Genomic DNA, 14,225 nt, shown 5'->3' with positions numbered 1-14,225 from the left:
CGGTTTTTTTTTTTTTTTTTTTTTTTTTTTTTTTGATTTCTAATGTTTGTTTTTAAGTAAAAACTCGACAATGTACTGTAAAAAGGGACATTTTTCCCGTTTAAAACAATTCCTTTATAAGTGGAACATATATTAAAAGTTTCAGATAGCCTGAGATCGAAACAAATAAAAGTGACTTTATTTGCGATTATATAGCAACAATTCGTTATGCGTTTGTAACTTTTGCAAAAACTTTTTACAAATTTTTGTTTTAGCCTTTTGCGGTTTTTTTTTGGTTTATTTATGATTTCTAATGTTTGTTTTTAAGCAAAAACTCGACTATGTACTGTAAAAAGGGACATTTTCCCGTTTAAAACAATTCCTTTTTTGTGTAGAACGTATATTAAACTTTGTTAAGTTTTAATGTTTTTTATTAAAGCCTTTGTTTCGAAAAAAGAAAAGAAATGCATCCGAGTTGCTTTGACTCATCTTTGGCTGAACAATGTCGTGCTAAAGGGATTCTGATAAAAAAAAAAAAAAAAAAAAAAAAAAAAAAAAAAAAAAAAAAAAGAAGAAGAAAAACAAATCTAGAGATGCTTGTTTTTAGAAGCCTCCTTATATCCACCTTGTACTACCACTAATAGAGGTTTCAATGCCAAAATATAAAAGGCAGACATTCCTTACTTGCTTATTCGTATAAATATAATGATTGTAAATGTGTCATATACTTCTTTTTTTTTAAGATTAGGCAAATTTATTAATTCTATTGTTCGCTATTAAACAAATTCAAAAATATAGTGCAAAAAGGGACATTTCTCAGGTTACAAATAATTTAGTTTTAGGTGGTATGTATGTATATTGAACTTTTATATAGGCTGTGATTAAAACAAATAAAAACGGTTCATTTCCACTCCCCCCCCCTTGGCATTTCGGAAACCTTAAAACGTAATTCTTGTCTTTCTAAATATAATATTAAAATTAAATGAAATTCATTTTCATTGGAATACGAGTTTGACACTTTGAGCCTCCAATTTAGGTGTCATTTCTTTTTGCTTTATCTTCTGTGTTTTTAGTTGGAGTTTCGGAATTAATTTCAATAAGATTTTGCAAAGACACATGCATATATGTTACATTGTCTGAAAGCACTTGTACTGGATTTCACTAATAAAAAATAAAAAGTGGACATCGTGGATCTAAATTCCTAGCAAAAAGGTGCTTATTGAAATTGAACGCTAGTTTTGACGGATTTCCACTATTCTCTGCCCCTTTGCTGGCAAATTACAATGGATGAAGCAATGAAAAAAATGTCTAACTATAGAAAAATGACCTGTCCATCCTTTAGTATAGGTTTTGTTCCTCAAAAGCTTACCTCCTAGTCAAAAATTCGAATAAAGCCATTTCAAACAAACACAAGCATGGCCCAAATTCCTTAGCTCGCGCACACAGAGAAATGTTAACCCGGGTACGGTGGTTTCCGAAATATAATTTAAAGACTTATGAAAAAGAACATGTATTCGATATTTAGTCGCACTAGTGACAGAGAAAAGTAGAGAAGAATTGAAAATGTCTGAAATTGAAGCTGAAGTGGCACCAGCATCTGCAGAATCCCAGAGCATGGCTACACCAGCCAAGAAGGAAAAGAAAGCAAAGGCTCCAAAACCAGCTAAGGCTGCTAAACCTAAAGGGGATAAAAAGGTCAAGGCACCAGCAAACCACCCAAAATACACGGAAATGATCATCAAATCCATTGCTGACCTGAAAGAACGTGGGGGATCTAGCCGTCAGGCCATTCTCAAATACATAATGGCCAATTTCCAGGTTGGTAATGATGCCAAAGTTGTGAATATGCATCTTAAGCAAGCTTTGAAGCGTTGCCTTGCAAATGGAATTGTTATAAATCCCAAAGGTACTGGCGTAACTGGTTCTTTCAAGCTTGCAAAGCCTGTCAAGGCCGAAAATTCCAAGGCTGTAAAGCCTGCCAAGCCCAAAGCTAAGAAAACTTCAGTCAAGAAAACAACCAAACCTATTGCAGTGAAAAAGTCAACTTCAGCCAAAAAGGCTACCAAGCCAATGGCTGGTAGCAAGAAACCTGTAAAGGTTTTCAAGAAACCCACTGTTGCCAAAAAAGCAGTAGCAGCAAAGAAATCGACACCCAAGAAGGGGCCGTCAGTCAAGAAAGCTCCCGCCAAGAAAGTAGCATCTAAAAAGTCAGTAGCTAAGAAACCAGCTAAAAAGTAATGTGTGCAATAAGTTATCCTGCAGTATCAAACAGCCCTTTTCAGGGCTATCAAAGCAAATGCTCGAAACTTTCTGTTCAGAAAGTTATAATGCTATAAACACAAATTTAAATATTTTTGCTTAATTTTTTTTTTTCAAATCTTTGACAAAAAAGAAAAGGTTTGATTCAAAAAATTGAAAGACAAAGGTATTTGAACTGTCCAATGGAGTTGAGCCCGAAAATATATGAAGACGATTTGGACATAAATACACTGTTCAATAATCACCTTTTATCATAGATAACTGGTAAAGTGCCGCCACTGAAATATATTGAATGACACGCCATCTTTTCGGAAATCAGAAAGCGACGCCTTCCAATTGCGGTAGCGGAGGTTCCATTCCCGACTAGGCTGATCAATGATAACTAATATGATTATATCAATCAAAAATAATAACAGATCAAAAGTAATTATACAACAGAAAAATGATATAATTAAATTATGTTTTTGCTTAAGACAATATAACTTTTTTTTTTATTTTGAACAGATTCATGAAGGAGGTGTAAATCATGAGAGTTGAAGTTTCATTCCAACTAGGCTTATAAATAGTAGTACTATTTTACAGGAAAATAACACAAACTTAAATATATTTGCTTAATTTCTTTTTTCAAATCTTTGACAAAAAAGAAAAGGTTTGATACAAAAAGTTTAGACTCTAAAAATGACTGTTTTTGTTGGTATTGTTTTCTTTTTTAACAATACAAGACATGAATCGCAATCTTTGCAAAAACAAAACAGAAGGAACACAGATTACCTAAAAATGACTCGCTAGCCTCTGAGCAGAAATTGTTCGCCCAGGTAGAGCGGTTCCCTGAATATACGTTAAAAGATAGTCTTTGATTAAAGTCAGTTGTTGTCGCGGCGCTCTTGAAGGAGCAAGTACTTTGGTGTTATTGATAGTTACTGATAGACAAAGCTAGTTGGAACTGTAAATTGAAGTTGAGGCCGAAAACATTTGAAGGGACTTTGAACATAGACCAATCAAAGACTAACTTTAAAGTTAGTCTTTGATCTAAGACAGTTGCTTGGGCGGCGCTATTGAAGGAACGAGTAGACTTTTGCTATAGATGCTATTGAAAGACCAAGGCAATTTGAACTGTACCATGGAGTTGGGCCCGACAACATATGAAGAGGATTTGGATATGGACACATCAAAGACTAATTTTAAAGTAAGTAGTTTGATTCAAGTCAGCTATTTATGCGGCGCTATTGAAGGAACAAGCAGATTTGTGGTGTTGATGCTATTAAAAGACAAAGGTATTTGAACTGTCCAATAGAGTTGAGCCCGAAAATATATGAAGACGATTTTGACATAATAAACACTGTTCAATCACCTTTTATCATAAATTACTGGTAAAGTGCCGCCAATGAAATATATTGAATGACACGCCATCTTTTCGGAAATCAGAAATGAGTGTGAGTCAACTGTTGTTTTGGCGTAGCTGATGAACCAATATGTGAAGTCAAAAATTGTGACTTGTGATAAAAGTGACATTATAAGCTCCCGGATCAAGGCGATGCCCCATGGATAGGCTGAAATACCAATTCCGGCATAGGAGAATTAATCATTTAAAATTGTATGTTTCTTGGTGGCTTTCAACTTGATTTAATTGCCGGAATGGTCAACTAAAATATCTTGGCGGCTCATAATGTCACTTTGGTTACAATTTTTGACTTTATTTATTGGCTTAGATAAATGTGAGTCAAGTGTTGTGGCTGTGTTCAATTTTCGCCTTCATTTAGTGGCTTATCAGCTAAACCAAAACAGTTGACTCGCATTTATTTGTTACCGATAGATGGAAATAAAGGAGATGTCCAACTTAGTCTCTTCTTTTTTCTTATAAAAGATATAATCAACTTGGCGCTATTAGAATAAGGAACCGAGTTTGTTAAAGGATATTATTTTAGTTTGAAAAAAAAGAATCATAATAATAAAAAAAATTAAAAAAAAAAAAGATGCCAACAGCACCCGGTGTTCCCAGGCGGTCACCCATCCAAGTACTGACCGGGCCCGACGTTGTGTCACTTCCAAGATCTGACGAGACTGGGTACTTTCAACGTGGTATGGCCGTTGGCTGAGACATTTTGTAACAAAATGATTGTTGCTCCACAAACTGAAAAGAAATTAAATGTCAAATTTTAGTGTCATGGACCAAGGTAGACAAATATTTTAAAAAGAATCAAAATATGTTTATTAATTCCTTTTTCTTAAAAAAAAAAAAAAAACCTTCATTCCTTCTGAAACAGATCGACAAGCCCCCCAAAATGTTTCTTCCTTTGAGATGACTACCCTATGGCTTCCTAGGCTAGTTTAGATCAGTCGAATTAGAGGGTCTTTGAATTGGCTCTCGGTCATTTTTAAAAACAGTTCCTCGATTTTTGTGTATAATCTATTGGATTTTAAGGTGAAAATGAGCTTCCTTTCCTTCAATAAATTGCTATGCTTTGTAACGAGATGAATGTGAAAGCAAACTTTATTAATTGAAACAAAAGGGCAAGCCTCGAATATATATTTAGATTATGTTGGGGTATAATTTAACGATTTTTAAGGAAAATATCTCCCCCGCCTCCAGTAAATTCTTGCCCTTTGTTACTAGATAATTGTGAAAGTTTTCCTATTCACATTTTTAGCATCCTTAATTTCATAGCTTTTTCCTTTCCCGGGGTGGTTACATGCTATAGAGTGATTCAATCAATTTGTAGCCCTTAAAAGGGCTGTTGGTTAATTTGGGGTAGGTCTTGGAGCTAAAATTAGATTCGTTTAGGCCTTTGCCGGTTTTTCAGTCTTCTTTGGTAGAAGGACTGCTTGAATATTGGGCAAAACGCCTCCTTGGGCAATGGTAACCCCCGACAGTAGCTTGTTCAGTTCTTCATCGTTTCTAATGGCTAGCTGAAGGTGACGAGGAATGATACGAGTTTTTTTGTTATCTCGTGCAGCATTACCAGCAAGCTCAAGGACCTCGGCAGCCAAATACTCCATCACCGCTGCAAGGTAAACGGGTGCCCCTGCACCAACTCGCTCCGCATAGTTGCCCTTTCTTAGAAGACGGTGGATCCTTCCCACTGGGAATTGGAGACCTGCCCTGTTTGAACGGGACTTTGCCTTTCCCTTCACTTTTCCACCTTTTCCTCTTCCTGACATGGTTTCTAGATTATAAAATTCACTTGGACTCTTCTCAATAACGAACAAATTGAAAATGATGTCTATTCTTGAAAGCGCAAACAATTTATACTCCGGCCAGCAAACTGAGTTCCTCTGATAAAAGAATTGTGCGCGAACTGTAGTTGGTATATAAACGGGTCCAATTTTGTAAACGCTATTCATTTGACAATTGGATTTCGTTAAGGTATCACCTAACCATGGCTCCAAAAACTTCAGGAAAAGCAGCAAAGAAAGCTGGTAAGGCGCAGAAAAATATCAGTAAAACTGATAAGAAAAGGAAACGAAAGAGGAAGGAAAGCTACGCCATTTACATTTACAAAGTTCTCAAGCAAGTGCATCCTGACACCGGTGTTTCTAGCAAGGCAATGAGCATCATGAATAGCTTTGTCAATGATATCTTTGAAAGGATTGCTGCGGAAGCCTCTCGTCTAGCAAATCTATTGAGAAGCTAATTTAGCTTCTCAATAGATTTGTTTGAATTTGATTTGTACATAAATGAAAAACAAAATTTGGTTAACTTAATTTTTGTGTTTCAGGGTTACCCTTATGGAATCTTGTGGTACTGTTTTGTGGTAGTGGCCCTTCAAGTTCATTTTCTTTCTCTGTATTTCGCTAAACAATTGTTAGAAGCATGGAAGATACGGAGTTCAAAGAAAGCGTACTGAAAACACGATTTCGCCCTCGTCTTCATTGAGTGAAGCTTTGCCTCAATCCCTCTAGCAGACTCGACTAAATTTCAGAAATTTGAAGTTATTGTTTGTTTTTTGTTGTTGTGACTTATTTTAAAACGAGGAGGATTGTTGATATTCAACCACTGTTAGATACTGAAATATTAAAAATGTCCTTTTTTCAAGTTTCTTGGCTTGTTGCAACCTTTTTATAGGAGCTAAAATAACATCTTCTCACTGGTAACCTCTGCATTGAGGGTTTCAGGGAGCAGGAGGCAAAGGGGGCTCTTGCCCCGGACGGATAAATTTTTGGGGCGCAAGATTTCAAATTAATAATCTAACGGTTATAACCATTTTATAATTTTGAAATTTCATTTTTATTTAAATATAGTTCAGGGTCCAGTTAAAAATGGAAATAATTAACAAATTATTTACGAATAAATTAAAAATAATACGATTTAGTAATTTAAATAATAAAAATTAAGTAAAAATAAATAATTATTTAATAAATAAACTGAAAATAATTTTGTTAATAAATAATTTATTTTTTTTAATTTGGACTGAAAATTATGTGGAAGACAAAGGGAGGGGCGCTAATCAATGTTTTGCTCAGGGCACAAGAGAGGCCATAACAGCCAATGCCTCTACAACCCTTGATATTAACATTCTGGAAATTTTGTACTTTTCGAGTTTGAAACTGACTTAATTTTGTTATCCCCTCACTATTTGTTGTCAATATGACATTTAATAATTTCTTTCGTATGTTGTTTGTCTGTCTCATTCTAAAAGCTTGCGAAGTTGACATTTACTAGACTTGTGTTCCATCCTATTCTTCTTAGTTTCAATAGGCCTAGAGAATTTTTATGAATTTTTTCCTGTGAAAAGTAGAGTTGATAGTTCATTTACGTTGTTTATTAATATCAGCTGACGATTTATAGATTAATACGGAACTCATTACGGTATTCGCGTTATACTGTCGAATCTGATCATACTGTAGAATTTTTTTTTTCAATCTGGGGGACTGTAAGCCTTTTGGTTAAAGACATAGACCATAAAAAATCAATTGGCTATCGTAAAATTCTCTCTTTTAAAGTACATAAATACCAAAAAATACAGTTTTACGTGAAAAAGTTGCATCTTCCTTAATCCAGTTACAATCGACCCTTGAAAAGGGCACTAGAAGTTTAAGTTTTCAATCAATTAAGCCCTCCAAAGTTTCTACGACCTCCCTTACAAAACGAAGTCGGAAAAAAGCATTAAGGCTCGTCGTTCTTTATTAAAGCACCCCGAAAGGGCTGCTTTTTTACACATTAGGACAAGTGGATATAACCCATGGGTTTTTCGCCCCTTCCCCTATATTTTGAATACCTATTGTGGGAGGATTTTCATTAAAAATGTGTTTTCTTTTGTATTCTCATTAAACAAAATTAAAAAAAGACGAATTTGCCCTCCCTCCTCTAAGCAATCAACAAATATATTTGAAAAACACTTTGAAATGTGAAAAGACATTCACTTTTATTTAAATTTACAGAAGACAAAATGACAAGTCCTTAAATGATGGGATTTAGTCTTCTTTTTTTTCAATAGTCAAGGAAAGTTGAGACGATGTTGGATTTTTTATTCTGAAAAGACTGCCACTCTGTGACCATTTTTTTTTTCTTACCGAAGTTCGAGCAAAAAATCAAATAAAAATACGAGCCAAGCATTATTTATCTCAATGTAGATGAAGTTTATTTGCTTTTTAGTCATTATTTACCATTGCTTACCATATTTACCTTAGAATTATTACCGTCACCTGGTTCCAACAGGAAAGACGCTTCGGTTATTCACTAGACAGACCTTATGAAGCTTGTAAAAATGAAGAACCATTAACTGAAAAAATCCGTATGGATTGGTTTCTACTACCACTGTATTATCTTTATCTTCCTTCTACAGGTGATGAGATGGCACAGAGGTGGCTTGGAGAGCTTGGTATAGAGGTGGTTTTAGGTGCACAAGATTTCAAATAAATAATCTAATGTTTGTAATTTATTTTGTAATTTTTTAAATTTTATTTATATTAAAGGTAAGTAGAGAGGGCAGTTAATAAATTAACAGAATTATTGGTTAATTCACAAAAAATAATAATAATTAAATTAGAATAATAATTAAATAATAAATTGATTAATGAATTGTGAACGAATAATAAATTAAATAATAAATAATAATGAAAAATAAATAATAATTTAAATAATTAAAAATACATTATTAATTGATTAATAAATTAAAAATGACTTTATTAATAAATGAAAATTTTGTTAAAATTTGGGCCAAAAATGCTGTAGGACATCAGGGAGGGAGGGGGGGGGGGATCAAATTCTGCCTTTTGGCGCACGAGGGCCAGAACTCAATGGCTCAGTAGCAACAATTGAGAAAATATTAATTAATATCAAATTTCAAATCGAAACTTGAAAGACTATATAAATAGATGAACTTGTAAAATAAATTTAAAAATACAAAATGCTTTCAAAATATGTTTTCTAAAATTTGGAGCAAAAGGAAGACCCCACATGAAAAATACTAGGCCAAAGAATCATCTTTTTAAGCATTATTTTGGAGTGTATAAAACGACATGTAATTGTCCCGCCTACGCACATGAGGGTGAGGGAGACACAAGGACAAAAGCGGTTTTAGGATGGAACACAGTGGGCACTTGCACTGGGCGTAGAAATTTAAGAGCGCAAAATTTCAAATAAACAATCGAACGGTCATAATAATTTTCAAATTTATTTTTATCAGAATAGATTTCAGGGCGCAAATAATAAATGAAAACAATTAATTAATAAAATCAGTCAATAATAATTTTATAATAATAATCAAATAATTAACATTATTAAATAATTTAAATAATAAATTATTATTTAATTAATTGAAAATATTTTTTTTAAATAAATGAACGTTTTGTTAAGATTTGGTTTGGGAATTTTGAGGGACACAGAAGCGGGGCTCTAATCAAGATTTTCCCCCAGGAGCAAGAGAGGCGAGAACCATCACTTCATAAGAAAGATATCACCATTGATTAGCTCGACTGAAATAGTATCGATCTGAGGATAAAATTAAATCTTTTCTTTTGGCAATTTTTAAATGAATACAGAAATCAATTTAAAGGTGCATCGGGTTGCTCTCAAATAACTATAATTTAAGCCATATCTTTAATTTCAATAATCAAACAGTTCAAATCAAGTAAAAAACTAACACTAGAAATAGAAAAACATGGGCAGAAAGTTGTACTTTCATCTGTCACATATTTATTCCTTTACAACGGCGGAAACATTGACTTCGATACTCTAAAGAGTGTGATAAGATCCTGAAACGAAATGAAAATTTCGCTTAAATACAAATCGATACACGGACTTTTATCAAGAATTTCAAAACAGACCTTTTTTTTTTATTCTCTGATAACATTAGTAACTCGTAACCTTGTTGTCAGCATCTTTGTTATTTGTCCCGTTCAGCCACCAAAACCATAAAAGCAAAACCATGGTACACAACGCGCCAAAAACCGTAAACGGTAAGTAGGAGTATAGCTTTTACTATAAACAAGCAAAGATTGGCTCTCCAAAAGGTGAAATAAGTCCGCTTTTAATCTAGATTTTCAAAAGTGACTACAGACTTCAGTTAGGGATCTTAAATCGTGAGAAATCGATTGGCTATCTCAGCATTACCCCGTCTTTTGGCCCCGTTTGGATCTGATCTTTGGCACCATAAAACAAAGTATTTTCTGTGGCGCGATCTATTTCTAAGCAAAATAAAACATTACGTATGACAAAGATGAAAAAATAATATATGAACAGCAAAACTAATTTCTGAGAAATTTAATGAAAATATCACGGTTCATTTGAGCTGTGGACTTTGTCCAATCCTGGGTCAATCATGGTAACACCATGGTTTCCACACTTGGCAATGCTCTTCTATCAACAAGAGTCAAAATCCTGCACAAACATTCCCAATCCTATTAGCTCCGACTCCTTACATACGTCTTTAAAACATTATATCAATATGGGTTAGTAGTTCGTAATGGATAATTTAGATAGGAAGAGGTTTTCAGCCCAAATAGGGCCAACCAAAAAAACAAAACCAAGAAGAATTATTCAATTAACAAAATTAAGTGCAAATGCTGTGTCATTTACTAGGCTATAGTTTCCTCGGGGGGCGCCACTCCTCAAGTCGCCCTTCAGCATTAATTGCAGTTACGGTTCTAATTAGGAAAACTAGTGAATGCTCCCCCTGACGCCACTATGAGGCCACACAAGCAGGATTTCCTTTTCGGGGATAGGGACGGAAGAATTAGCTTATGAAGGAACGGAGAGCCCAAATAATCTCGTAATATTGGAACAGCTCCAATCTTTTACACCCAGTTTATCCTCGTCAGGGCTATGCATCACTCAATTTAATACTGACCTTACTATCCACGGGGCTTATGATGACCACAGGACCAGATTTAAAGATGGAAAGACAAATATTATTTTTACAGCTTGTACACGTTATTCAAGTAAAGAATAGATAAAACAAATATGCGTATAAGATAAATACTCGCACAAATTACCTGCCAATCATCCATATCCATACTCATGACAAACTGATTAGGCTCAGCAGCAACTGCTTGGGTAGTTAATGCCTCTTTCTCTTCTTGCGGAACCAGGTCAATCATGGGGATGCCATTCTCATCTAAAGGTTAAGAAAAACACATTGAGTCCCGACGGCAATTAGTTTTGATATCTTTAGCAAGGTTTGACATTTATCTAAGTTTGTCAGGTGGATGTTTAGTGTACTGACGGATACTTTCAGCTTTTTGGAGAAGAGATCGTATGTGAATCCTCTCGTAGTCAAGAACTTAGCTTTAGCTTTTTCTAGATTTAGTCTAGAAGGTCTTGATTAGCTCTTATTTAAAATGAAACTTTTTCTAAAAATAAGGATGGGTTAATGCCTAAGAACAAGAAATGGAGAAAAAAGGCGGTGAATATCAATTTTTTTCTTAAATCTGTTTCGTAACGCAATACTAAAATGTACTTAAGTACATTCAGATCCAGTAATACATATTTTTCAGTATTTTTTATCGTTTCTTTTATAGAACTGAATTGGCAACCAAATCACTAAGGTTCGTGTTCCCTTTGAAAGTGTTGGTATGCTATTCTTCTGCTCTCCTACCGTCTTAATGTCTCAACGACAGGCGAAAATTGTGCTATAATATCTGAGATTCAGTTCTATTCATTACCAGGTCATATACTTGAAGTTTGGTGGACAAGTTATTTTAGATTAAAAATAAGTTGAAAACTTATTATAAGGTGTCGAAAAATGGACATAGCACAGTGAATAGATAGAAATGAATCTAATGATATCTTGTCCTTTGGTGCAAGTTATAGCTGCAGGCTCGACACGAAATCGCTTCTTTCATAGAAAACACATACCTTAATATGACTATATCTTAAACAGGAAAGTTGACAGGAAACTAAAGCGCTGATTCTAACCTTCTCCCCAATCCTTAAACGTCAGCACAAGATATATTGCCATTATCAAGTTCATTTTGAAACCAGTTAATGGGTTTCGAGGTTAGTACCAAAAAAGAGATTCGTCCTAGCTATACTACTGTACACCGTGCGTCCCAAACGATTATTTGACAACGTTGTCTGTCTGCCTCTGTTGCCATTCCAAAATTAACTAGATTCCTAATGTCAGTAAAATCATATTAAAAAGGAAAATATGAGTACAATCCCTATGGGTGGCATCTTACACGTCAACCATGCGCCACATGTGATGGCATCTTAAGAAGAAAAAACTGAATATCGTGCTACAAAAAGAGAAGACAGCCACACCTTTCAATGACAGCGAAAGAAAGTGCCGGCAAGAATTTCAACTCTCAAGGACCGCCAAGAGGCGAATATGGAAATCTAGTAGCTGACCCAGAAAGTTTCAAGTAAGTATGGACACTACATCTCGAAAAAGCTCTAAAGTGTTCACCGCCAACAGAGGAAATTAGGATTCCAACGGAACCACTGTTCTCGCTTGACATTACTTCTGATGCACCAACAGCCGAACAAATCTCCGAAGCCTCCAAGAAACCGAAGAAGAATAAAGCACCTGGTGAAAATAGAATCGCAACTGAAGTGACGAAATGTTCGATATGACCTTTGAGGTCTGAATGGCTGCTCTCTTTGCTACCCTTTGCTGTTCCTCGAAGAAGGTCCCTTTAGATTGGACTTTTCAAAAAAGGCGATGCATCCTTACACGACAACTGGCGCGGGATAAGCTAGTTTTCTATACCTGGGAAACAAGTTCCTCACATTATTCTCAAATGTATTCAATGTAAATCTAAATTGCATGACAAGCTGAGAGACAAACAACATGGCTTCAGACTTAACCACTCCAGCGCAGACCTCATATTTACCTTCCGAATGCTCGCTAAGGAATCCTGTGAATGGCAACCTAAACTTTACATGATATTCATCGAATTTGAGAAAGTATTTGACTCTCTCAAAATAGAAAGCCTTTAGAAGATATTTTCTCATTATGCCATTGAAGAACATAAAAAATAGTCTCCACTATCTATCTGAATGCTCAGGCTTGTATCTGTACATCTGAAGACCTAACACGATATTGCTGTCCTCGAGAATTTTAAGGAACGCCTACAACAACCCATTGGAGAAATCAACAAGAAGGCGAAACGCATTGGGCCTAAAATCAACGCGTCCAGAAACAAATAGATGGCGATACCGAACTTATCACTTCAGATTAAGGGCGGTAATGAGGAGTTAAAACAAGCGGTTAAACTTAAATAACTGGGAAGTATAATTGCAAACACTTATCATTGCAGAAAGAATTAACTTCCCATATAAACTAAGTAAGTGGAGCTTTCAACAGGATAAAGAGAATCAGATGATCATACGTCTTTTCATTTTACGTCATACTTAAACTAACCAATAGCCACGTTCAGCCAATTCTGGCGCACACAAACGAATCATTGCATAGTAATGGAGAGTAAGAGCATCGGATCCTGGCCTTTAAAATGGACATCTTCAAAGAATCCCAAATATCCACTAGAAAGCTCGAGTCTCAAACTTTAAAATCTGAAAAGTAATCAACCAACCGCTCACCAACGTCAATAATAATATCTGGGCCATGTTTTGAGATGGGGAACCTTGGAACTCCCAATACAATCTTCCAGTGGCAACCTGCAGGATCAAGAAAGAGGGGAAAGTCCCATGAGTACCCTACGCCGCCAATAGTCAAATCTCAGCTCTTTTAAATGCAACCCGAGTGGGAAGATGGCGCTGCTGCCGGCAGCAGGATGGCGTTGAATACAAAAAACAAAAACAAGATATTAACTCATATAGTAAAAGAATACAAAGCTCAGAACATTTGAAACGACACAATGTTTAGCGGGTGAAACAATGCACACAATTTAAAAATAGATGACGGAAACTCATTATTCAAGAACATATACTAGAATTTATTGGGGCGCTCAAAAATTCAGGGGGTTGAAACTCTTTTGAAACTTTTTCGCACCAGAATCATTTGATCAGAACAGCTGAGAAGGCTGATACTGTGCCTAATGGAGTAAAAATCAGCCTATATATTATGATACGTAATGTCGTATATCTTTATCACAACCACTGCTACTATTATTAATAACTAATCCCATAATCAAAAGGCCTAACACCAATAAGGCTGTGCAATATCCCACTCTACTCAATTAACCCTCACTTTTTACTCATTTCCATGAAGTACCAACTTCTTTTAGAACCTTTCTGGTGACTTTATTCCCACCCCATTAGAGATGATCCTACTTGGTTTTTGGTCCCAGAAAAGTGGCTGTAAAAATCACTTTCCGGCCTCAATCTGTAAATTGTTACCAGACAAAGAACATGACTTCTGACCTAACTGCTCCAAAGCGGACCTCATATTTCCCTTCCGAATACTCACTAAGGAATCCTGTTAATGGCAATCATCGACTACATAATGAGAACCACAAACGATCAATTAATGGCCTGAATGCGAAAAAAAAAATCCAACTCATCTTAACTTCTCCGACAATATTGCTATCCTCGAGAATTTCAAGAAACGACTACAACAACCCCTTGATGAAATCAACGCGAAGGCGAA

The 14,225-nt window shown here is 35.3% G+C and overlaps 3 protein-coding genes and 1 non-coding gene across 4 annotated transcripts in view; 2 read left to right on the top strand and 2 right to left on the bottom strand.

Annotated features, from left to right (window-relative positions):
• LOC136025808 (protein jagunal-like) overlaps positions 1-6,271 on the top strand; it is a gene marked incomplete in the record, with an annotated part of 97,173 nt that extends 90,902 nt beyond the window's left edge. The window contains 1 exon segment of the mRNA XM_065701800.1: positions 5,955-6,271. Coding sequence (XP_065557872.1) covers positions 5,955-6,083 — 129 coding nt within the window.
• On the top strand, positions 1,506-2,276 carry LOC136025804 (histone H1-delta-like). Its single transcript, XM_065701796.1, has one exon. The coding sequence runs from the start codon at positions 1,543-1,545 to the stop codon at positions 2,215-2,217; it is 675 nt and encodes a 224-aa protein (XP_065557868.1). The 5' UTR covers positions 1,506-1,542; the 3' UTR covers positions 2,218-2,276.
• On the bottom strand, positions 4,213-4,331 carry LOC136033742 (5S ribosomal RNA). The gene has a single exon (XR_010619006.1). It is a non-coding gene; the product is annotated as a 5S ribosomal RNA (ribosomal RNA).
• Positions 6,272-9,263: 2,992 nt separating the features above from the next.
• Positions 9,264-14,225, bottom strand: part of LOC136025764 (non-structural maintenance of chromosomes element 4 homolog A-like) — a 37,853-nt gene continuing 32,891 nt past the window's right edge. The window contains exons 7-8 of the mRNA XM_065701753.1: positions 10,672-10,793; positions 9,264-9,432 (exon numbers count right to left, since the gene is read on the bottom strand). Coding sequence (XP_065557825.1) covers positions 9,382-9,432; positions 10,672-10,793 — 173 coding nt within the window. The 3' untranslated portion in view covers positions 9,264-9,381. The remainder of the gene's footprint in view (positions 9,433-10,671; positions 10,794-14,225) is intronic.

The sequence above is a fragment of the Artemia franciscana genome, chromosome 1, assembly GCF_032884065.1.
Source record: "Artemia franciscana chromosome 1, ASM3288406v1, whole genome shotgun sequence".
NCBI classification, from domain to species: Eukaryota; Metazoa; Arthropoda; class Branchiopoda; order Anostraca; family Artemiidae; genus Artemia; species Artemia franciscana.
This window is presented reverse-complemented; position numbering and strand designations above follow the sequence as displayed.